The sequence below is a fragment of the Cynocephalus volans genome, chromosome 17 (assembly GCF_027409185.1).
Source record: "Cynocephalus volans isolate mCynVol1 chromosome 17, mCynVol1.pri, whole genome shotgun sequence".
Lineage (NCBI taxonomy): Eukaryota > Metazoa > Chordata > Mammalia > Dermoptera > Cynocephalidae > Cynocephalus > Cynocephalus volans.
In genome coordinates, this window is record NC_084476.1 from 2,020,674 (window position 1) to 2,044,889 (window position 24,216).

The 24,216-nt window shown below is 59.0% G+C and overlaps 1 protein-coding gene across 1 annotated transcript in view; it reads left to right on the forward strand.

Moving 5' to 3' along the window:
- Positions 1-14,157: 14,157 nt before the first annotated feature.
- CCDC187 (coiled-coil domain containing 187) overlaps positions 14,158-24,216 on the forward strand; it is a 44,007-nt gene continuing 33,948 nt past the window's right edge. Inside the window, exons 1-4 of the mRNA XM_063082564.1 lie at positions 14,158-14,300; positions 14,749-15,254; positions 16,640-16,738; positions 19,253-19,348. Coding sequence (XP_062938634.1) covers positions 14,158-14,300; positions 14,749-15,254; positions 16,640-16,738; positions 19,253-19,348 — 844 coding nt within the window. The remainder of the gene's footprint in view (positions 14,301-14,748; positions 15,255-16,639; positions 16,739-19,252; positions 19,349-24,216) is intronic.

A 24,216-nucleotide genomic window follows, 5' to 3' on the forward strand; every position in this document is an offset into this window, starting at 1 on the left:
GTCTACCCCCTGCTCCACCTGTGCCCCCCAGGCCTGGCAGACAGGTGACACTTTGAGTGCTGGAGAGAGTGAGACACACACACAGAGACATATAGACACACACACAGACACACACACACACAGACACAAACACACACAGATACATACACACGCACAGACAGACACACACAGACACAGGGACACACACAGACACAGGGACACACACAGACACAGACACACTCACACGACCCCGGGAGTCTTCACTAGCTCCAGGTTCCCGAGGCAGCTCCAGGCACCCACAGTTTTGGGTGTATGGTGGGAGGGGGTGTCTTTTAACATTAGCCTCAACCAAACGGATTTAGGGAGGTAGACAGACAGAAACGCCACAGATTTTTCCCTTTGGAGGGGTTTTCAGCCCACCAGGAGTTCCTGGTTCCAGGAGTGCGATGGTGGGGTGTGGACCCAGAACCCTCTGGGGGAGAGAAGCCAGCGGTGCTGGGGTCTCTCATAAGGTCTCTTATAAGGACGCTTGTCTTTGGATTAGGGCCCACCCTAATCGAGGATGATCTACCCTGAGAGCCTTAATTACACCTACAGAGACCCTTTTTGCAAATCAGTTCCTACTCACAGTTGTAGGTGGTCGTGTCTTTTGGGGGCTACCATTCACCAGTACACTCACTTTCCAGCGTGCTCATTTGTGGCGACTGTTATGTAGTGTGGATCACACAACTCATGTAGTTTTCTACCCCAGCCCCCAGCTTCCCCTGCCCTCAGACACTGTCACCAGCTGCACACTGGGCAGCCAGGTGGGCTGGAGGGGCACACGCCTGTCCTGCGGGGCCCACCCAGGTAGCTCAGGGGAGAGTGACCATTCCAGGTGCTGGGGACAGGGAGGGTCGGCTGGGAGAGGGTGCAGAGTGGGTGCCGTGCTCAGGTTGGCCGGGAACTTGTGGGAGATGCTTGGGGGGCATGAGATGGGGGCTTCCGGGATGTGGACATCTGTCCAGCACAATGGTAGCTGAGGAGACTCTACCGCAGGTGTTCTCAGGAAGTGCCAAGCATGCCTCTGTGCGCCCACAACCCTGCCTGGACTCTCGGCTGTCAATGGACGCTCCCCACCAGGGAGGGCGTGAAGCTCGGGGCAGTGGGGACCCCGGGCAATGTCTTTCCGTCCAAGTGTCTGAGCAGCCTTGAAACTGAAGGCAGCACCCTGTGTGGCCCCCACCCCGCTCTTGCCCACACGGGCTCTTCCTTGAGCCTCTGCCAGTGGCTCCCACCCCAGGCCCAGTGACCAGCTGCTGGGTGCCATGGAAACCCTGCATCCTCTGCAGCAGCCCCTCAGCCCCTCCCTGCTTCTCCTGCAGCCTGCTCCACAGCGGCCGCCTCTCCGGGGTCCTCCAGGGCTCCTTCCTCTCCCCTTGGATCGGCCAAAGCTCAGGGCCAGCCGATCCTGAAATTAGGGAGGGGACCCGCCCTGGGAGGGGACCCGCCCTTCTCCTTGTCCTGGGTGAAAATGCGTCCCTACCGACCTGCAGCCATGCAGAGCCCTGGAGGAGCTGGGGAAGGAGCTGGAGCCTGATGTTAATGTGGGGCAAGGCTGGGGGAGAAGCAGGGGGTCACAACTACCTAACAAGCTTCCCTTCCAGCTCCTGGGGGTGCAGACTGGCCACGTGCACTTACTTTGATGGGGAGGAGGGGTCAGCGTCAGGCAGCAGGAGGAGCTGAGCTGCCATGCAGGCCCCATGAGGCTTCGGCCAGCCAGTGGGGAGCTCTGTGCGTGTGTGGCCTGTCAGGGTGTCCCCGACTGGGCTTTGTACTCCCCTTGCTTGGGAAGGGCATGGCCGTGGGCGAGGTGGCTCTCTGCAGCTGAGGGAGACCCTGGTGGCTGGAGGCGTCTGCTGACTGTGTTCCCATAGCGGGGCCCGGGGAGTTTGCAGTCATGAGCCCACTCCCGGCCTCCTTGGGTGAAAGTAGGTCCCTCATCTGATGCAATGTTATGGGGACCCCATGCTGGGGACCAGACACTCCATAGCCCTCAGAGCGTGGTGCTGGTGGTAGTACTGCAGGCTGCAATGGTAACCCCCCCCCCCAAAAAAATGTGTTTATTAATGTGAGAAGCAACGGCTGGCCTGTCCAGAACAAAAGAGGCCCAACGTTGCCGGCTGGGCTCCAAGAGGCTGTGGGTCTCCCCTCAGGGCTCAGCGTTGGCTTCAGTCGCTGGCCGGCTGGGCATTTGGGGACAGCAGTATCTGGACCCATGATGATCCCCGAGAGTTCACTCTTGCAGCTCTGCTGCCACGGCCACCTTGCTCACGGGCTGCTGAGCCACACTAACCCTCTTCCATCAGGCCCACCCTTACGACCTCACTTAACCCTAATTACTTCCTTACTCCAAATGTAGCCACACCGGGGTGAAGGCTCCAGTGTGTGAATCCTGGAGGACACAAACATTCAGTCCCAAACAGCGTGCGGTTCTCTGCTGCAGACGTCAACCTCTCTTCGAGCCCCAGCAGCCTGTGCTGTGGTTCTCCCACTGGGGCTTGCTGCAAACCCCACCAACCACCCCTTGCCAGCCCTGCTGCGTGCAACACCAGGGGACTGCCAGCTCCCACGGCCCCTGGGGCAGGGCTGCCTGCGCCACAGCCTGGGCCTGCTGCTGAGTCCTTTCCTGCTCCGCATCCTGCTCAGAGCTGGCAGCCTCCCTGTCACCTGGTGAATGGCCACAGCATATCCCCAGGTGTAGACTGTGCTGCTTCTAGCACCTGCCTCTAGGATCTGTGTTTACTTCATCATGGTGCAGATACAACACCTGGCTTTCGCTTTGGAGGGGATGCCCAGGCGCTTCCCTGACCATAGGACCTCTAGAATCTTTACAGATAAGGCGGGCCTAAGAATCTCTCTGAGTTTCCTACTATCACAGCTGGGTGACTGACTACCAGGCATGCTGCCACCCGAGGCCACCACCCTCTTGGGTACATATGTCTCACGGAAGCCTCTTGCTCAACCAGCCCAACAACAACATGTTATTGATGAACTGGATCAGTGTGATGCTTTGAAAAATGTCCAGATGGCCCAGGGAGGAGAGATAAACACAGCCCTGAGGCAGAACTGTATGGGTGAGTGGTTGTCCAGGCCACGTCTGGAATGCAATCTTTCTGATCGCTATGGAGAATGCCCCGTATCATGGGCTTTGGGTGATGTCCCTGAGGCCATGTCAGTCTGCAAAGATACTACATCTGCCCTGGAGGACATGATGGGGCTACTACTGCTTGAGCTCTTGGTAGTCTATGGTCACCCTACAGGACCTATTTGGGTCAGAAGGAACAGACTGGGAACCAACACCCCTGCATCCCATAGGTCCTCAAGGATGCCCCTGAAGCAAGACTGTTTTTCCTTTACTCTCTTTTCTGGGAAGGGGTGTGGTTTTTGTAGGCTTACCTTAACCTTTCCCACTGTGATCACAACGACAGCCCTTACCCTGCAGACCAAAGATCCAACGTGGGGGATACACCAACTGCCAAGCGTGTCAATCCCAATTTCACATTCAGAGGCCAGGAATGACCACTGTGTGCTGGGGCGTGGGCCAAGCTCCACCAGTTACCACTCCAATCAGGGGGCCGTGTCAAATATCGGGTAATACCCATGCCCTAGTGCAGTTACTATAGGTCCCTTTGGAGAAGGACGGGCACATTATTCCCAGACATCCTGTCCCATATGTGCCAGAGCACTGTATGGTCCTCCCTCCTGGCCTCCTGGCAAGCTCTTCAGTCAATGGGTTCCAGATCTTAAAACTGACTCAGGTCCAAACCTGAGCAAAGATTGTGACTTCTTGCTGGGGTGACCACTCTCTACTTCTCAGTCCCCTGTCTTTAATTCACTCTGCTGGTACAAGTTGAATCGTCCCCTTGGACAGCTGCCCATCTACTTTGCCAGAGGGACACCATGTTCTATTAGTCATCTCGTAACTCTGTAGGGTTACAAACCTCTGATCCTGCCATTAGTCATGATATTTGCAACCTCCTGTCTTTTGGCAATTAAGCATCACCCTCTGGCCGCTGTTATTTTAGGCTCCTCTCATCTCCGCTGCCATCTGTAGCAGCCCGTGGCCTGCAGGGGAGTCCTCCGTTGACCTTGTTAGAGATGCTGGTGTCCTCTGACCAGTGCCATCCATGTGGCCTTGAGAAACTGTAAACGCGTCCACCTGTGAAGCATAATCATTTGGCAAGTCTTACTGGATATACTGTTCATGAGATATCCAGCCTGGCATGCTTTGGACTTTGAAAAGAAACACCTGGAGCTAGAAGACAATGTGGAAATGCCTCCATCTGTGAAGGAAAATGTTTCCCGACTGAGAATTCTATACCCAGCCAAACTAACGACCCTAACGCTCGCATGCAGGGTGGAATGAGACATCTTCGGGCAAGCATCCTTTCCCACAAAGCCACTTGAAGGATGTGTTCCACCAAAACAAAGGAGTCACCCTGGAAAGAGAAGAGGGCATAAAAGAAGCAGGAGGTTCCCCTCCAAGAAGAGGGATTGGAAGACCCCAGAAGGATCACGATGGGGAAAGATCCTAGCCCTACATCTGGCATAGAGGACAACAGTCTAGTTTGGAACAGATCAGAAGATTCTGGAGAGATTTCTTCCAGAAGACTAAAATGATAATGGCTGCCTGATACAGCCATATGTACAGAAGAGATTTAGACTATTGGAAGAAAATTTGAGGTTGAATTAGTCATAAGCACAAAAATGACATAATCCAGCAGAAAAAAAGAGGAAAAGCGTTTATAGGCTCCTACAGGGCCCAGCTGCCGATAGCATTCCCATGTAAATGCTGAATATTGATTCTATCAAAGAATGATACTTTGATCCTCCCACCATATTGGGAAGGGGAAATCACGTGTGCGGCAGGACAAGTGGGGGGAGCTGACAGGTAATGCCTAAAACAGCAAAGTCAAGAGGCTACGATACAAGCATGCTTTTCCTGTAATACTGGCAGAGTCAATACCAAAAGAATCAGCTAAAAATTTGAGTGCTTTGGGGGCCGGCCCGTGGCTCACTCGGGAGAGTGTGGTGCCGATAACACCAAGTCAAGGGTTAAGATCCCCTTACCGGTCATCTTAAAAAAAAGGTTTTTTTTGAGTGCTTGCTTCTGGGGCGGGGTAAAGGGGGAGCTATTTTTCATAAGAAACCCTATTGCACTACAGATCCTCCCTGACTTACGATGGGGTTATGCCCCAATAAACCCATTGTAAATCAAAAATGCATTTAATACACGTAACCTACTGAGCACAGTAGCTTAGCCCAGCCTCCCTTAAACGTGCTAAGAACACCTACATTAGCCTATGTTGGGCACGGTCGCCTCACACAGAGCCTATTTTGTAATAAGGTGCTGAATGCTGCATGCACTTCACTAACTGCCACACTGAAAGTGCAAACAGAACCGTGTGGGTGCTCTAGTACGGTTTCTACCCATGCGTACAGCTGTCATACCATCGTAGAGTCGGAAAATCCGGAGTTGGGGACCGTCTGTATCTGACTGTTTGCAAAAACACTGCTAACACAGATCTACAGATCCTGCCCTGCCTCTGGGGGGGCAGTGCCTCACCCCCTCCCCGTGGAAGGGATGGCACGCCGAGGTCTCAACTTCACAGGGAGCAGGAGTGGCTGCTCTCCTGGGCAGCAGTGGGGCCACGTGCAGGACTCTCCCTGAATGGGGGAAACTTCAGGCTGCTGGGGGTGGGGGGTGGCCTGGGGGTCCTTGGCCTGTGCCTGGATCATGGGCCACCCCAGGACCTAGTGAGAGAGGGAGGCTGTGTGAGTGGGAGTCTGCAGAGGGCTGAGCAGACTTCAGAGCTCCGTTGTCACCTATGTCAACCCTGGGGAAATATCCCTTATTACGTAGAAATACTTTAAACCACTGTGAGCCCAACGCCCCAGATGAGGCTTTGGGAGCTGTTCCCTCTGGTACTGGATCAGGTGGGTGTAGGAGCTGCAGAGGGCCCAGGGAACAGCTACAGGGTGCTGTAGTGTCCATGTGTGTGGCCGAGCCTGAGGCACAGCTGTGCAAAGTGCCCTGGGATTTCACAGGCAAAGCTCATCAAGGGACCCTGTGCTGCCCAGGGTTGGCCTCGGTGGCTTGCCTGCACTGGCGTGGAAGCGAGTTTCCTGACCATCTCAGCCGGAGAATTAGTTCCAGGCCCCACTGTGGCCGAGGCCTCTTGTGTCCCCACAGCAGGGGCCAGCTGTGTCCCTGCAGCCGCAGGTCAGAGAGATCGCAGCAGAGGTGCCAGGTGACCAGCCCAGGTGGTTGCCTGTGTGGCCACAAGTTGGGCAGGGCTGGGGTGCCAGGGCCCAGGAGGTTACAGGGGTGCGGGCAGGGCAGAGCCCTGGAGTCCCAGGACTGGGTGGAGAGTTGTTTTGAAGCTCAGACACTCATTTGCTTGGTGGGCACATTTCCTGTAAGAAAAGAGAAAAATGAATTTTTTTGATTTGTGGTGATTTTTTCATCTGAAGTCTCCGTTACCCAGAATCCCCATTTGAGGTGCCCCTGGCCTTTACTCTTAGGGGCCGCAGCCTTCCCACGGGCCTGTGTGTCCCCCACACACCCATCCGGGTGGCGCCAGAGTTCGGCTGGAGCTTCCATGGGGCTGAGCTGCTGGGCACAGAGGTGGTGGGGGGCAGGGAGGGCTGAGTCTGGACAGCGATGGGTTGGGTCCTGTTCTGCTGATTTGGGGGACATAACCCAGGTGAGGGGATGCGGGTAGGGGATGCTTCAGGAACTCTCTGCAGGAATTTCAGCTCTTCCTGGGAGATTCTAGATCCTGTGCTCAGCCTCTAGGCTGGGGGGACTTCTTCCTGTTTCTCTGAATTGATGGACAAAGCCAAACTGTGTCCCCTGCTCCTCGCTCAGGCCTGGCACACACCACATGCCTGGGGCCTGAGCCACAGCCCTGGTCCAGATGGCTGGACCACCTCCTGGCCTGCGGTGGCCGAGGCAGGCCAGGGGTGGCCCACGAAGCCCCAGCACTGCGTCTGCCAACTGCAGGAGTTGCCCGCCCCCTCTGGACTCTTTGTTCAGGGACAGGGGCCACCTCCAGTGTGCTGTTGCTGAGGAGGGCCTTGCTCTGCTCCAAGGGCCCAGCAACTCCCCAGGAGCCAAGGGGCCACTGCCACCCAGGTTGCCTCCAGGGGCAGGGGCACCTATGAGCATTGGACCAGGCCACCTCCCAGTTTTTGCCCCAACTCCAAATCTCCTGAACACCATGAGAAGTATCCCAGCAAAAGATCATTTTTCTACAGTGTTTTTCGGGTGGGAGGGACACATCTTCTTGGGGGTGATGGGTGGCAGAGACCCCAGTGTCCCTATCTGCAGCACCTCTGTGCAGGGCGACGCTCCAGCCACGATGGGGAGAGGACGCCACCTGCTGGCGTCACCCCGCGGCCAGCCGTGAATCCCCGCGGGTAGCGGGGGGGGCGCTGCGTTTTCATGAGTCGGACTAGGGGTGTCTGTCCCCAAGGGGGACTCCTAGGGCCCCGCAGGGGGCCTGCGATTGCGGCTGGGGCGGGGAGTGGGGGGCCACGCCCTCCCTACACATTGATTAGCATCCCCGGTTGAAAAACCGAAGTCCTACCGGCCCACGGGAAAGCGCGCGTGGACCCCTGGCCGAGGTACCGGGCACCCCCGGTGAGGGCAGCAGGTCGGGGCAGAGAAGACGGCCGGCGGCCGGGCGCCGCCGCCCACTCCAGCAGTGCGGGTGCTTGGCGGGTTCAGGCTCGTGCCCCGGCACCCGGCGGCGCTCGGCTGCCTGCGGCTCACCTCGAGACCCGAGCTGTCCCAGGCGCCCCCCGCCCGGGTATTGCAGGAGAAGCTCCCGGCCGCCAGGCGGCGCTGCTGGAGGTCCGCGAGGCTGCGAGGGGGGTTCCCTGGGGAGGGGGCAGAAAGTTGGGGGAAAGCGAGCCGGGAGGGGGCGGGCGGCGAAGTCCGGACCAGCCGGAGACCCGCCCCCGCCGCCCTCGGGGACCCAGCGGAGGCGGAGGGGGGCGGGGAGCGCGGGGTGCCCACGTGCCGGCTGGGGAGGGGACTCTGGGCGGCGCCTGGGGACCCTCCGCCCGCCCCGCCCCGCCCCCCAAGCCCAGTGCGGTGGGGCGCCCGGCGTGTGCCCCGCCCCGCCGCACCCTACACACACCCGGGACGCCGCGGGGTTTCTCCGGCAACGTCGGGGCGGGCCTCGCCCGGGCTCCCGCGGACCTGGAGGCGCCGCTCCCCGGGCCCTCGAGCTCCGTGCGCCGCTGGCCTCGGGCCGTGGCTGCCACCCCGCACCCTCCCACTGCCGGGGGTCCTGGAGCTTCCCGCGGGTGAGTAAGGTGGGGGGCTGTCTGCCCGCACCCCTGGGGAGGGTGCCCAGGGCAGGAGACGCCGGCAGGTGGGTGGCCCGGGGTGGGGGCTCAGGCAGACCAGAGGGGCTTGGGCTGTCCTGTTTCCGTGGATTTAGCCGGGCTCGGACCCGCCACCCCTCTTCCGTCCAGCTCCCTGCTCAGAGGCAAAGCCAGGCTGCTCCTGGGAGAGCGAGGGATCCCCTTGCCCTGCCCGCTGGGCGGCCCGCCTCGGCTCAGGTCCCACTGTGGGGCCCTGGCACTGGACTGTCATCTCATGAACGGTCTCTCGGTTTCCCTGTGTGTAAGGTAGGGATAAGCCCCGCCCAGCCTCGAGGGGGGCTGATGCCTGGCTCTGCGTTTGGCCTCACCTGGGAAGTCCCTTATCCTGACCGCGGGCGGGTGGGCGCAGGGCTCAGCGTGGGCGCCCTCCAGCCAGCTGTCCTCGGCCGACCTGTCCTGCTGGAAAGGCTCCTGTCCGGGAGTGTGTGAGAGGTGGAGGCAGCCAGTGGAAGGAGACCCGCAGCTGAGCTTTCCCAAAAGCCGTGGCCCCCATTTGATGGTTTTGTGTCATTGGGATGGTTCTGGTCCCCAAGGCAGGGGTGTCTCTGTCCACCGTTCCCTTTCCTAACTGCACTTCCATACCGGTGGCTGCTGGATCTCAGGACTCCACAGCTGCGTTGCCACTTGGGGGGCTCCAAGTTCAAGGAAGGGGCTGAGGGCGGGTCTCTGCTCTGCACTGTGTGCCCCTAGGCATGGTGACAGTGCCTTCCTCATGGCTGTGGTGAGGAGTCTGGGGTCGCCTGGGCAACATGCTGGGCACAGTGCCTGGGTGTCCTACGCGGTGGCCGGCTAGGAGACGTTGCTAACCACACCCGTCTCGACTCTGGCCTTGGAGGGGGCTGGTCTGGCCTGGGGGCTGAACGAAGAGGTGGCAGGGCTTGGGACCTTGTGTGAGCAGGTCCCGTGTGTTGACCTCACTGGGCTGGCACAGCCGTGGGGCTCCCTCAGCAGGAGTCAGCAGCATCTCCTGGGCTCCAGGGTAGCTCCGGAGCCACGCTGTGCGGGCTGCAGGTCAGTGACTTTTATTTCGACTGTATTATGATCCTTGGGTGTCAGCCGAGGGGGTTCGCAGGAGCTGGGGCGAGAGCTTGGAGGGGTGCGGGCAGCCGTGGCTTCTCCTCCTTGGGCTACAGTGCCCACTCCTCCAAGGGCAGAGGCACCTGCCTGCGTCCTCTGTCTCTGCCTCATCCCACCTCTTTCAGCGCCTCCACCTGGCTTCCCCAACGGCACTCTCCCCACAACGGTCTTCCCCAGTTGTTAGCTATTATGTCACCTTGTCCCGCCCTTGCACCTGCCACCTCTGTGTGGCCCGAGTCCCCTGGGGCCCAACCAGCCCCCGGCATCGGTCTGCCTCCCTGGGGAGTGGCTGGTGTCCATGGGTCATCTGCGGTGGCACAACCGTGTGGCCGAAGCTGAAGGGACAGGCCACCCTGAGTCAGACTCCCGGGCAGCCTGCGCTGGCTCACCCCACTCTGTAGACCCTGGCAGGATGTGTGCGTTCAGTGTGTGTCCTGTGTGTTGTGTGTTGTATGTATTGTGAGTGAGTGTGTTGTGTATCACAGAGGAGGCATGTGCTTTCGAGTGTGCAGGGTCCAAGTGCCCAGGTGCTCCTGTCGTCTGCATGTTATTTCCCAGGTGTGACCTGCACACGTGTCAGCCTCCAGAGCACAAGGGCTGCTGAAAGTGCTGCCGTGGGACCCTCAAGCCCGTTTCCTTTCCCGGGCACACTGCTGCCCTGGGGCTGGGGCTGAGGAGGCAGCGGCTGGGTGCCTGTGCCCAGCTCTTGTTGCTGAATGCTTTGTGGTCCCAAACCCTGGGGCCTGGGAGAGGGGTGGGTGTGGTGGGCCCCCCCTTCACAGTCCTCTGATTGTCCCACCAGTCTGCTCGAGCCTGCCCAGGGTCTGCTTTTCGAGGGACGAGGCGGTGAGAAGTCAACAGTGTTGCTAAGTAGAGCAGAGCGGAGCCGCTGCCAGCTCCAGAAGGAAGTCCCCGCTACTGACTGCGCAGGGCGCGGCTGGCACGCCAGTGTGCCTTTCATGGTTGCGGCGGGCCGGGCTGTTCTGGGTGCGCCTCTGACGTGCGCCGTGGAACCTGGCAGCTGACGGGGCCCGGGCTGGTGGCCCGGGGGCTGGATGAGCACGGAGGTGCCTGCGTCGCTCCCCCAGCCTCCTTTCCGTGTGTCCCTCCTCCTCCTTCATGTTCCGCGTGTCTTCTCACCTTCCCAAGAACCCTGCCCACTCCACTGCAGAGCAGACTCCTATCCAGAGAGCTGACGGCTTGCCCAAGGTTGCCGGTGGGCACCAGGCGCGTCTGGGAGTTGGGGCTCTCGGCCACTGTGCTTGCCGTCTGCCGGGTGGGGGAAGGTGTGTGCCTGCTCTGTGAGTTTTTAATGCCACAAAGCCCACCTTTCATGACATGGTGCTGGGAACCCCTGAATGGCTGTTCCTTCCTTGCCCTGAGGATGTGGTGGGTTGTGGAGGTGGCCTGGTGTACCTGGACTTCTGACCCTGCCAGGGCCCGGGGCACGTGGCCTAGGCTGAGCCTCAAGTCCTGTGCAGTGGGGCACGAACTCCACCTCCCTCGCAGGGCTGCACCAGGTAAAGGCCACCCAGCGCTTAACACAGAGCCGTGAGCTGCAGCTCCGTGAACACTGCTCTCAGAGTGGCTGGCATCTGCACACCAGTGTGTGCTGCGTGCCAAGGCCAGCTCCTGCCCCCAGGAACCCCCACCCCGAGGGGGGCAGACGGGGATCTGGTAGGTATGACCAAGGGTGGGAGCAGCTCTGGGCCCTGGCCACACAGCAGGGGTGTTAGAGGACCATCCTCTGAGAGAGATGACCTGGGAGGGGAGCTGCCCGTGCCTTGCTGACCGGGCTGAGCTCAGTGGGCAGAGGGAGGGAGCCCAGGTGCAGGGTCTGAGTGGTGCCAACGATGGGGCTGCAGCATGGCCGGGTGAGGACGTGGTGCCAGGCTCAGCTGCAGGGCCCAGGGTTAGCAAGGTGTTGCTGGAAACTAGTGTGGGCCCGGCCTGCAGCGGACGCTCCTTGACCTGTGGCTCTGCCCTGTGACCTTCTTAGAGACTTGTGGTTCCCAGCCACCCCGCTGAAGCTGCAGCCAAAGACCAACCCTGGCAGGTATGAGAATTCTGGGGGCAGTCTGTGCAGGGTGTGGGCTGATCTGTGGCCTGGATGTCAGTGGAAGGTACTGGGCAGAGGGAGGACCCTGCCATTGGGAGCTGGAGTGCGTCTCCTGGTTGGGAGCTGCTCTGGAAGCCGGGCCGTGCACCAGGCCTGCAGGGAGGGCCACGGCTTGCACCAGCTCCAGGGGGCAGGGGGAGGACATTGGCTCCGTCTCCCGACTCACAGGACCTGATGCTGTTGCTCTGCTGATTGGGTTTTATTTTCCCATTCACCAGGCATTGGTTTTCATAATTTTGCTTTTATCAACAGTAAAGCATTTAAATCGACAGTTTTGTCGTATTTATGATGAAGCTTTTTCCTGGAGAAGTCAGAGTCTCCAGCTGCCTGGGGAGATGGTACCTGGGCTGTTTTCCTTCCAGTGGGAAAAAAAGAGCCACCAGGCCCATCCTTTAGGAGAAACTTCTCCAAACTTGGCTCCTCCTCTTCTGCTCAAAGTGACCCTGTCTCTCTCCCTTCATGGGAGCAAGGCTGGAGAGCCCAGGACCTCAGCTGCTGTGGGGGCCTGGAGGCCTGGCAGGGACGAGGTGACCGGTCAGTAAATGGCCAGGCCTCCGCGTGGTTGGAGGCCCTGGGGCTGCAGGGATGGGCGGGGGCCCTTCTGCAGGGCAGCAGGGGTGTAAAGGTGCGGAGGGAGTCTCCCGGGCGTGGGGGAGGCTCTTTGGGAATGACAGGAAGCTTGAAGTGGGGCTGGCAAGGAGGGCTGCCTCAGAGTTGTCTGGGCTCCCAGGGTGGTGTGGGGGACAACAGGGGCACCCCGCCTACAGTGTCTGAGACCTACCTCCCTGGCTGTTGCAATCTGAGCATGATCCTGGCTGACAGCCTCATCGCGGGAACACGCTCATTCCCTGCAGCACATTCTGGAAGGGTCCAGAAAGATCCTAAACCTTTTCCAAACCTCCAAGTACTCTCCTGCTGCAGCTCATGGGGTTGCCCCCAGGACTGCTGATGTCTTGGAAATGTCATCAGGAAGCACACACGTGGTACCTGCTCCATTGCAGCCTCGCCAGGTGCTGTCCCCAGTGTGGCGGGTGAGCACAGGCAGGGCAGGATGCCAGGCTGGGCAGACGAGGCAGAGCAGGATGGTGCCAGCAGGGGAACCTCGCCGCAGAGGACGTCGTCTGTCTGGGCATCCAGGTGTGGTCTGGGGCTCTGGGGCTGGAGGTTGGATCTGTGGTCCCGCTGGCTCTGTGCTGGAATATCCTGGCTGAGGGCAGGGGAGTGGACCAGTCGGCTGGTGGGGACGAAGGTGGCAGCACCTCATGTTCCAGGCAGGACTGTCCTTAGCTGACTGACTCCTCCTTCTGCTCTGTGGCTGCCGGTGGCTCAGAGTCTGACCTGTGGACACCAGTGGCTGTGCCCCCGGTGACCAGGGCCCCGAGTGACTCAGAGCGCCCTGCGCCCTGCGCATGGAGCTGGGCCTGGGCAGCGTCCCCAGGCGTCTGCCCTGCGGTTCCCCAGGATGGGGTCTTTATTAGAATAAGCCTTGAGGACGGCTCTCCATTCTTCACACCTGCCTGGAATTAGGGCTCTTTTGCTGCAGACACCCCCTTTCTCTGGGAAGGAGCACCTTTGGTCAATTCCTAAAACTACTAAGTATTTCTAATCGGCTCCGCCACTCCTGCGCCTGTGAGTGCTGCTACCCCGTCCCCATGGCAGTGAGCTCACCTGGTGCTCACAATACCGCAGGTGGCGGGGGGGCGACGGAGCTGGGCTTCAGTCCACGCTCCTCCCGGGGACCACACGGAAGCCAGGGCTGTCCAATCACACACCCAGTGTTCTCCCCAGCACTCTGTCCTGCTGGGATCCTTGCAAAAGTGACAGGAAGTCCGTTGGGGTGCGCAGAGCCCAGGAAGCAAGCCCAGGCTCCCACCCTGGGTGGCCCCTGGTGTCTGCCTGCTGTCTGGGGGCAAGACCCAGTCCGAAGAGGCTGGAAGAGGTGCTGATGTTTTCATGTTGGAATGTCAGGGCCGGGGCCGTGCCTGCTGCTGGACTTCCTCCCCCCTGCCACCTGTTCCCAGGCTGACCCCACCCAGAACTGAGCCTGGAGCCCGACACCAACCTTGGGTTAGGCCCAACCTGGACCCTGGAGAGCTCGCCCCAGCCCCAGTTCCTCACTCCGCCCTGCTGTGGCCTAGGGAGGACTGGGGCTGGGCCCTGCCCGGAGCCCAGCAGGAGTTTAGGCCTCAGGCTCTGTCACTGAGTGACACGGGGTTATTATGCTGTCATGGGGCCACCTGGAATCCTCTCCCACCCCACTGAAAGGCAGCTCATTAGGAAGGCCTCCCAGCTGTTGCCAACCCAGGGCCCAGCAGCCCCCAGTTTCAATGAGCATCCTGAGGGTTTTCACTGTGGACCAGGGGACAGCACAGGTGGGCAGGCGGAACAGGCAGCAACCTGGCCGTCTGAGCACTGATGGATGCCAGGCTGTAGCCCTTGAGGCTGTTGCCCCTAAGGCTGTCATGTGAAAGCACCCCCAGACCTGGGGCAGGGTGGTGCCTGCGGCTCACCCCCCGATCCTCGCCCGCCTCTGTCCTGTGGTCATGCCGACCTTGGTCATGGGCATGCTGCCCACCCGCCAGGGGGAAACGCTCCAGCCCTGCCCTAAAGATAGCCAGAGGCAGGGCCTCTTCTCCCATGGGCCCATGGGGAGACCAGCCGATGGGAAGGTCGGTGCCGTGCCCAGGTAGCGTTTGTGTGGACTTGGGAGAGTGCGTTGGTGCACCCGGGGTCAGCTCGATGCTGCCAGAGGCTGCCACCCCTCCCCCCGGAGGGCAGTTGATCCCGGGTGAGGAGTGGGGACGTGGGGTTCAGAGTGCCTGGATCCCTGCCTCTGCTACATGCCTTTGGGCAGGTGGCCTGGTCTCTCTGAGACTTGGTTTTCCCATCTGTAGAGTGGGCTGATCACAATACCCACTTCAGTGGGGTGTGATCAGGATCTGAGAGGGAATGTCACGGCACGTCCATGCAGTGATGTTTTACTGGTCCCTTGCATCCTTCCCAGATGGTGGGCATTCTGAGACAGAAGAATCTGGGAGCATGGGGTGCCAGGGACGTTGGGGTGTGGTCTGAGAAGCTCTGCCCAGCACTGCTGGGCCTCCCCACTGACCACACGCCTGCTGTGCTCTCCCCAGGGAAGATGGGTTCCGTCTGCCTGTGGCTGTCGATGACCTCATGGCTGCCCTGAGTTGGCCCCGGCCCTCCCAGCAGCTGGATGTGCTCCGGGCTGTTCCCCATGTGGCCTGGTCTGACTACACTGAGGAGCTGGGCCCCGGGGGCAAGGCCCACAGCCTCCCCCTGTGGTCCACATGCCAGGAGGCCAGGGATGGCGACAGCTCTGTGTCATCAGGCCGCCTCTCTGGCTCCTCGGGGGGCCACGAGTCATGTGTGCCTCCCCGTGGGCCCTGGAAGGAGAGGCTGCCACAGGTGCTGGGGCCCCAGCGACAGCCCAGGAGGAGCGACCCACGGCTGGAGCAGCTGAAAGACAAGATCCGGGCCCAGGCGCAGTGGCAGGCGAGCTGTGCTTCCCTGGGCACCTCGGCACCCTCCAGTGCCTCCCGCCTCTCCACGGCCTGCTCGCCAGTGCTCCGGAGAAAGACTCGCAAGGTGGCCGATGCCCTTCCTGCCCCTGTACACCCAGGTCAGTAGCAGCTTTGCCCGGTGAGGGAGTGGCAGCAAGCGGGTGGACCTACCACGGTGGCAGGTCCTCTTCTTTTCACTCTGCTCCAGACTTCAGGGCTGGTGGCCACCTGAGGTCGTGTGTGCGATGTGCCTCTGAGGCCCCAGGAGGGTCTGGTGGCCCTGGGAGCTGAGTGGGGACTAGAGTCCATGAGGAGGTGCTTCTGAGCTGGGTGCAGGGTGAGGGTTCACGGATGGAAACGAGAGGGCGGGGGCGTTGGAAAGATGGGTACGCAGAGGGCGTGTGGGGAAGCGCAGAGGGACCCGTCCCCTGGCCTGCAGCCTGTGTCTTAGTCCCTGCAGCCTTCGGGGGTGGATTATGGGGCCTTTAGCAGAAGATGGCACAGTCAGGTTTGGGGTCTTAGGAGCACCGTAAAAAGCCAGCATGGATTTAGGATGCTCGTCTGCTGTCCTCCCAGCTAAGACAGGTATTTCCTGGCCCTGGAGAGGGGCAGGGGTGGGAGTGGTGAGCAAGGAAACATCTGAGCCCCTCCCTGTTGGGACGATGGTGGAGGCCGATCCTGTGGCTCTTGTCTGTCCAGGTGCTTCTCTCTTTTTCTAGGGAGACAGAGGCGATGTATTTTCCTTTTAAAAAGAAAAATGTTTAAGATAATAGCTCCTGGGTTTTTTTATGTTGAATGTGCACATACCTGGCTTTTGCCATTTCAACCACGTTTGAGTGTGCACTCTGTGGCATTCGGCACATGCACGACGCTGCGCTGCCGCCACCAGCCTCCGTCCGCAGAACTTTCTCATCTTCCCAAACTGACACTGTGTACCCTTAAACACCGATCCCCACCCCGGTCCCCCAGCCCCTGCACCCACCACTCTGCTTTCTGTCTGTATGGGTTTGGCAACTCCAGGAACCACAGAAGTGGAGTCATACGGCATCTGTCCTTTTGTGACTAATTTTTTTAAAGGCATTGCATGTCTTTTGGGAAAGGGCAGATAAGCGCAGGGAATGAGGTGACCATCACCACAGTCCCTGTGTGCCTTCCTCCCCCAGGTGGCCCTGGCTAGCACTTTGGGGGGCTCCCCTCTAAGTCACTACTTCTCTAGGCAAAAGCTGGAGTTTTTGCGTGTACTGTGGTACCCCCTTTCCTGTGCCACGTGTTCCCAGCCATGCTTGGGGCCCGGCAGGAGGTGCACAGAGCCCTGCTCACCACTGCTGGGGGAAGCCGCTGCGGTCTGAAAAGGGTGCCAGCTGCCCAGCTATGTGCCAGCCTGGAGCGTTGGTCAGAGGTGCTGTTTAAAGGCTCCTGAGTGGCTGCCAGACGGGGACCTTTTCCTGGAAATTCTTCCGGAATCTCTCTCCCCATGCTGCCCCTTCTTTTCACTCTGCTCCAGACTCCAGCTACCTGAGCAAGGCTGGGCATAGAACTGAAGACAAGCCATCTTCCAGCCGGGGACTTGAGCTGTCCAGGGTCTGCCAGCACCAGGCTTCGGGTGAGTCGCTGAGCTGCTGGCTGTTGTGGTGCTCTGGGATGGACACTCAGGCTGCAGTGTGGACAGCACATGCGGGCCCCACTCTCAGAGGAGGATGCTGGGGTCAGAGAGGACCCCAGCTGGGAAGTCTTCACATGGGGATTTGGAGCCAGCCTGCCATTCTCTGGAGCCTGCATCCTAATCCTCTGCCTTCCCAGTGGGGAAGGAATCCAGGCAGGCCCTGCAGGGCAGGGGAGCTGGGCAGGGCGTCTCCTCACTGAGAAATCTGCACAGTGTAGGCGATATCTTTCCTGCACCATCACATACCTGCCTGAGGTCTTCCAGGTCCTTGCCAGCTCCTGGGCCTGCTATTCCACTGTCTCCATCGCTCTCTGGCCCTGCCTTGCCTGGGAGATGCCAAAGGGCTGGCAGTGCGTCTGCAGACTTCCAAACAGGTGGGGGAGGGTGCAGAGGCCAAGGGAACTGCTAGGTTTTTGCTCACTCATTCATTCGACAGACGGAAGGGGGTGAGGATGGAGAGGTGGACGGGAGCCGCTCCTGGGGGCTGCAGGAACGTGGCTTCCTCCCTGGGCAGCGGGAGCCATCTGAAGGTTTTAAGCAGGGCAGCTGCAAGTTTGGGTTTCTGCAGGCTCGCTGCTTGCAGGGTTGGGAGTGGGTGGAGGAGTCTGTCTCCACAGTCCAGAGAGAGGCAGACTCCTGCAAGATTTTGGAGACCTTGGAATGGGACAGGGGGCAGAAGCTTGGGAGCAGAGGTGTTTCGGGGACTCCCCTGGGTCTGGCTGCCCCAGGGTGCCCTTGGCTTTTGGGTACTCTGGCCCAGGGGAATAGAGTGGGTTTTCCGAGGGCCGGTGGGAGGAGCATGAGAAGAGAGTCAGGTCCCCAGGGGATGATTACTGCCCTTCCTAGTGGTGTGATTGGTCAGCACTCCAGTCACAAGCACGTTTTTGGGTGCATGTCCCTCCCCCTGTGATGTGTGAGCCAGGTGCAAGGTCCCAAAGGCTGGCCCGATCGGTAGCCAGGGGGGCAGAACCTCCTCCCCGAGCCCAGCTCTGGCCATCGCGCAGCCAGCCAGCAGCTCCCCACCATGGCCAGCTGCCCAGTCCAGCTGCAGCTCATGGCAAACCCTCCATCTTCCTCCTCCTCATCCCACGAGGGCCCTTGGGGTATCCGCTGGTCCAGTGGGCCATTCTCCCCACGCTGCCTGGGGAGGCTGCTGGCGCCCACTGGTCAGCTGAGGACTCAGCCCCCAGCTCTTGGCCGTCACCTCTCCATACTCCCAGCTTCAGAGCCCTCCAGAATCAGGGTGTGGAGGAAGGCCTCGTTTTTTTATTTGTAGTAAAATACACGTAGCATGGCATTTACCATCTTAATGACGTTTAAGCTCACAGTCCACTGGCACTAAGCACGTTCACACTGTTGTGCAGCCGTCACCACCGTCCATCTCCAGAACTTTTTTATCCTCCAAACTGAACCTCTGTCCCCATGAAACACCAGCTCCCCAGCCCCCAGCCACTGGCACCCACTCCTTTGCTTCCTGTGTCTGTGGACCTGAGTACTCTAGGTTCCTCGTGTAAGTGGAATCCTGCAGAATTTGTCCTTTTGAGACAGCCTGAGTCTTGAGACCTCTCCTGCCTGCAGGGTTGGGGTGTGGAGAACTGAGGGACAGACCAAGGGCAGACCTGGTAGCATTTGGAGACCTAGAGACTCCTTTGGGCCAGAGCCGTCTTCTGCAAGCCCCTGGCCCCATGGGACATGGCAGGCTCTGCCCCTCTGTCACACAGCCCACTAGCTGTGTGGCTTTTCGGTGCTTCCCAGATGCAGCCCAACCCCAGCTGTGCACAGAGACCACAGAGGTCAAATGGGGCAGGGAAAGGTAACCAGACAGGTGCTCAGGGAGCCAGGTCCACTCTGGCCACTGCACCTGCTGTAAGACGTGGTGCAAACCCCACCCCCCAGCATCTCCGTTTCCTCACAGTCAGCCAGAGGGGTGGACCCCACCGGACCGGGGCCCCTCTGGCTCTAGCCCTTGCTGCTCTTCCCCCGGCCCAGGTGACATTCAGTCCTGCTGGCCGCCGCGTCTGGGTGCACTTGGGGCATAGCTCCTTCCGTTGTTCATTCATTCAACAGTCATGAGCGCCTGTAGGCCAAGCCCCACGCTGGGCACTGGGACACAGAGATGCAAGGTGGCTCCTGTCCTCAGGGGCTTGGGGCCCATGGCAGGGGGCCACCAGACACATGGGAGGGCATTTGCATCCAGTCGGGTGTGGTGCGAGGGAGGGGGCGGAGTGCCCTGTCCCCACGCAGAACACTGGGAGGGGACATGGCATCAGATGTGGTCCCTGGGCTCCCTAGGTCACCCATGCAGGACCAGGGAGCAGGACTGGCTGGGGCTTGCCTGGCTCAGCTCCAGGGGCTCCATTCACACAGAACCCCGGGTTGCCAGTGGTTGGGTGCCTGTGCGTTGTCCCTGCTCACTTCCCTCCCTTCTGTCCCCTCTCTCCCTTCTCGCTGAAGTTCTGAGGGAGAAAACCAAAAGGACCAAAAGCAGCTCTTGCAAAAGAGAGAAAGCCCCCAAGTTGCCCTCCCCCAGGAGAGCTGCCAAGGACAAAGGTAAGGTGTGCTCATCCGGGACTGGGCAGGGCTTGGGGACGGGTAGGCAAATGGCTTTTGCTTCTGGTGCCAGGCCGCCTGGACTCTGGGCAGGGTTCTGGGGGTATGTGGGACCAGCGGGGCCTGGCTGGAGCATCTGTGTCTGTGTCTCAGGCAGCTGGCACCCTGGCCACTACCGGAGCAGTGGTGGTTCCTGCTTGAGTAGGGTGTGTGCCCTTGCAATGGAAAGTGCACCCTTCACCTCCTGCACGCCGGGGAGTCTGCAAGGGCACAAAGCCCCTCAGTGTGCCCCAGCAGCCTTGGTAGTCTGCCCCTCCTAAGGGCGGCAGTGCACACTTGCAAGGGTGGAGATGACGTTGGGTGGCACCCGATGTGCCTGTCTGGCAGGAGGAGTGTTTGCTCTCGCTGTTCTCCAGTGGGAGCCTGGCGGAGGGAACGAGTCTCCCTGGCCAGCCTGCTGTGGGAGTTAGAACTCCAGGCAGCAAGCCCAGAGCGTCTGCCTTCACCTGAGCACCTGGTGGTAGGAAAAGGCCTGGGGTAGATCCAGCCCTCGCCGACAGCTTTAGGGACTTGTGGTCACCCAAGGGTGTAAGTCGGCCAAGCTTGTTTGACAGTGAATTTCACAGATGTGTCCTGGAGAGTTCTGTGAGGTGGTCCTGCTGGTGGCGGGCCGGTGGTCACAGGGGAATTTCTCACTCAGGCATCTCCTCCCTGAGCACTGGGCATGGTGTTGGTTCCCTGCAAAGACCTGGCCACCGGCCTGGGCACAGTTTTTGGTGCTTGTGGGATGAATCCAGGAGGAGCCCCCACCCTTGGGCTGTGTATAGGTGTGTGGAGAACAGAAAGGGAAGCAGAATCCCTCTGGGGCTTTCCTTTAGAATGTTCTCAAGGTCAGGGTGGAGTGGCCACAGTTGGCACCGGGCTACGTGTGTGCCATGCACTCTGCAGGCCTTAGAGCTCTGCATCCTCACGGCCGTCTTCTGGGGTAGGCGGGTTTGCTCCCGTTCTGTAGATAAGGGAACTGAGGTGTGGGGAGGTTTGATGGTTGCCCAGGGCCACACGGGCAGAGCCAGGTCTGGGCCCTAACCCATCCAGCTTGAGGCCTGTGCTCCTGACCTGAAGGCCCAGCCACATGTGCCTGGGACGCCCTGTCTAGGGCCCCTGTCCAGGCCTAGGCTGCGCAACCCCCGAACCATGGGATTTCGGGGACCCCACAGAGAGCCCCCCAGGTGGGGAGAACACTACCCACGGGGACTGATGCCTGCTTTGTGAGACCCTTAATCGAAGCATAAGCAGCACCAGGGGCTGCGGAGGAGCAGCCCCGTGACTCTGTGCCTCAGTTTCCCACCACTGTGTGAGATCACAGTGAGGAGACCCCTGAGATGGGCAGTGGGTGGGGTGTGCTCTGTCCATGCCCAGGCTCCCGTGCTTCTGTCCAGTGTCATCAGACACCCACCCCCCGGTTCCAGCGGAAGAAATACATCCCTTCCTTCACTGTACCCACACCCTGCGCAGGGTGCTGAGGGGCTGGGAAGCCGAGTGAGCCTCACGCATTGGGGCAGACGTACTCATTCAGCTGGGCCAGAGGTGACTCAACAGAAGAAGGAAGGCCTCCACGCAGGCCCAAGAGTGAGGGACTCTGAGGACACTGAGAAGGTTCCAGAAGGCCCATAAAAATGCATAAAACATAATTTTCTGCATCACCATCTTCTCCCTCCCCCAGATATTTTGTTTGCTCTATTTTAATGGCTCACTTGAAAAATGACCCGCTTTCTGCCTGACACAGGGTCAGAGGGCATGCCACCGGCCGCATCCATCATCCCTACCGCCGTGTCACCCTGGCGGTGCTGACCATTAGTTTCTGTCAGGGTTGAAGTCACAGCTGGGCTAAGGAGAGATGTGTCTGGGTTCAGAGGTCAGAGCCACAGGACTTGGGAATTGGATGAATTAGAAATTTGCTGTAGTTAACAAAAAATTAAATCACAATAGTTATAAAATATTCATCCATCTCGGCTGAAGGAAAATGAAGCCCGATACTTAATTTCAGATTATATCACCTCACTTTGCATTTTTTATCATAGATTAGGTCGGCCTGGAGCTTTGACAGGGCACTTGGGGACTTCCTCCATTTCCACAGATTAAAAATCCTCTCGTAAAAAAATTAATTGCCATTAAACAGCTCAACGGGGGAAAAAAATGTGCCCATCAGGACCCATTGATCGACTGGGACCCTCTGGCGGACTGACGGGGAAGCTGCGCGGCCAGTGATGGAGGGGCCGGGGGCGGGCGCTGCGGGGAGCCCGGAGAGCTGCAGCCCCTCTGCACAGCGGGCTCTCCAGCCCAGTGCCCCGTTGAGGGAGCGTAGCCAGCTTCAGGCAGTGGGGCAGCTACAGAGCCAGGATGAGAAAAGAAACCTCGCTGGGGAGTCCAGCCCCACTGGTCCCCACCCCGGGGTCCCACTGAAACCCAGATGTGGCCAGCTGGGCCGTGCTGGCCTCTGCTCTGGCCTCTGACTCCACCCTGAGCCAGTGGAATCCTGACCCCCCCTCCAGCCCAACCCCTGCAATGACAGTGATCACTCTTTCATCTTTGTGGCCCTGTGAGAGGTGCTGGTAGATATGCTGCTCCCCATTTTACAGATGGGGAAACTGAGGCACAGGGAAGTTAAACACTTCCCCAAGGCATGTAGCTGGGGAGTGGCAGAGCCAGACTTATACCCAGGCCTGGGACTCCTGAGACTACATTCTTACTGTATTAGTTCGTTCATCAGGGATCCGCTCCCATGACTGAAACAGCTTACAGCACTGCAACATTGGGAACCAAATTTCCAGGGGTTTTGGAGGGGACAACACATCCAAACTGCATCATTCCGCCCCTGGCCCCCCCAAACTCATGTCCCTCTCACATACAAAATATAATTATTCCATCCCAACAGTCCCAAAAGTCTTAGCTTGTTCCAGCACCAACTTAAAAGTCCAAAGTCTAAAGTCTCATCTGAGACCAAAGGCTAAACTCCTTCCAGCTGTGAACCTGTGAAAATCAAAACCAAATTTATCTACTGCCAAGATGCAATGGTGGAACAGACACTGGGTACACATTCCCATTCTAAAAGGGAGGAATAGGCCAAAAGAAAGAAGAAACAGGTCCTAAACAAGCCCGAAATCCAGCAGGGCAGATATTATGTCTTTAAAGCTCCAAAGTAATCTTTTACTCCAACTCCTGTATCCTGGGCACAATTGGGCATCTGGGCCCCCAAAGCCTCAGGCACCCTCATTCCCATGGCTCTTCCAGGTAGAGCCCGTTGGGCTGCACTGGTGCCTGCAGCTTTTCCAGGCCAGTGTTGTGCATTGCCAGTGGCCCTATGCCTTGGCTCTACTAGACATTTCCCTGATGGGGGCTCTCTGTGGGGGCTCCAACACCACTTTTCTGCTTGGCATTGTTCTAGTAGAAGGCCTCTGCAGTGGCTCTGCCCCTGCAGCAGGTCTCTGCCTGGGCCCCCAGGCTTTTCCGTACATCCTCTGGAATCTGGGTGGAGGCTGCCACACCTCCACTGCTCTCACGTCCCTCCAGCCTGCAGACTTAACACAACGTGGATGCCACCGAGGTTTCAGGCTTCTACTCTCCAGAGCTGCTGCATGAACCACACTTGGGGCCATCTGAGGCAGGGCTGCTCCAGCCAGAGCAGCTGGGATGTAGGGACCAGGTTCCCAAGGGCAGCTGTGCCCCAGGTCTGTCCTCTGGGACAACTCAGTCCTTCTAGACCTCAGGTTCTGTGATGGGTGGGGCACCCTTACAGACTTCTTAAATGCCTTCAGGGCTTTACGTCATTTTTTTGCTGCCATAACTCAGAGTAGGCTGTTAAAAGTAACCATGCAGCTTCCTTAATGCTTTGCTGCTTATTTCTTCTGCCAGACATTCTGGTTCACAACTTTTAAGTCCCACCTTCCACAAAGTCCAAGGGCATGGACACAATGCAGCCAAGTTCCTTGCTAAAGTGTAGCAAGTGTTATTTTTTGTCCAATTCCTGATAAGTTCCTCATTTCTATCTGAGACCTCATCATGCACATGGTCTTTACTGTCCACATTTCTATCAACATTTTGGTCGCAACCATTTAACTAATCTCTAAAATGTTCCAAACTGTCCTTCTTGTTTTTGTCTTCTTCTCAATCCTCCAAACTCCTCCAACTGTTGCCCATTACCCAGTTCCAAAGCTGCTTCCACATTTTCAGGTATCTGTATAGTAACACCCCACTTCTGGTACCAATTTTCTGTATTAGTCCATTCATGAGGGATCTGCCCCCATGACTCAAACAGCTTCCAGCACTGCCACACTGGGGATCAAATTTCCACATGAGTTGTGGAGGGGACAACACATCCAAACTCCATCACCTCCCATGGCCACAGGGCTCCTGTCCTAGAAAGAGTGTGGCCTTAAGAGGACATGGCCTTGGGCCCTGTCCTAAAGTGGGTGTGGCTTGGAGAGCATGTCTCAGTGTAGCGCATTTCCTTTTCTGGAAAGGGAGCTTCAGGCCTGAGGCTGATGATGTGGGCTCAGGGAAGTTTGGGGAGGTTGCCATGTCTGGGGGTGCTAGGGAAGTCCCTGCCTCAGTCTGGTAGCTTACTCCTGGGGGTCAGCTTTCTGGATGGTCCATGCCATAAGACACCCTTGTTTGACAGAAATCACCCCTGCATGGAGGCAGGGCTAGTCTTGGCTGAAACCACATGGTGGTCTTGATCTTGGGCCCCATGGTGGTTGTACCACCCCAGGCTGGCTCCCAAAGTAGATGCATGGCAGGGGCCAGGATCCAGGACAGGTGTGGACCTGGCCCTGTAGAGCCAGCTGGACCTAGGGCAGCCTGTGAGCATG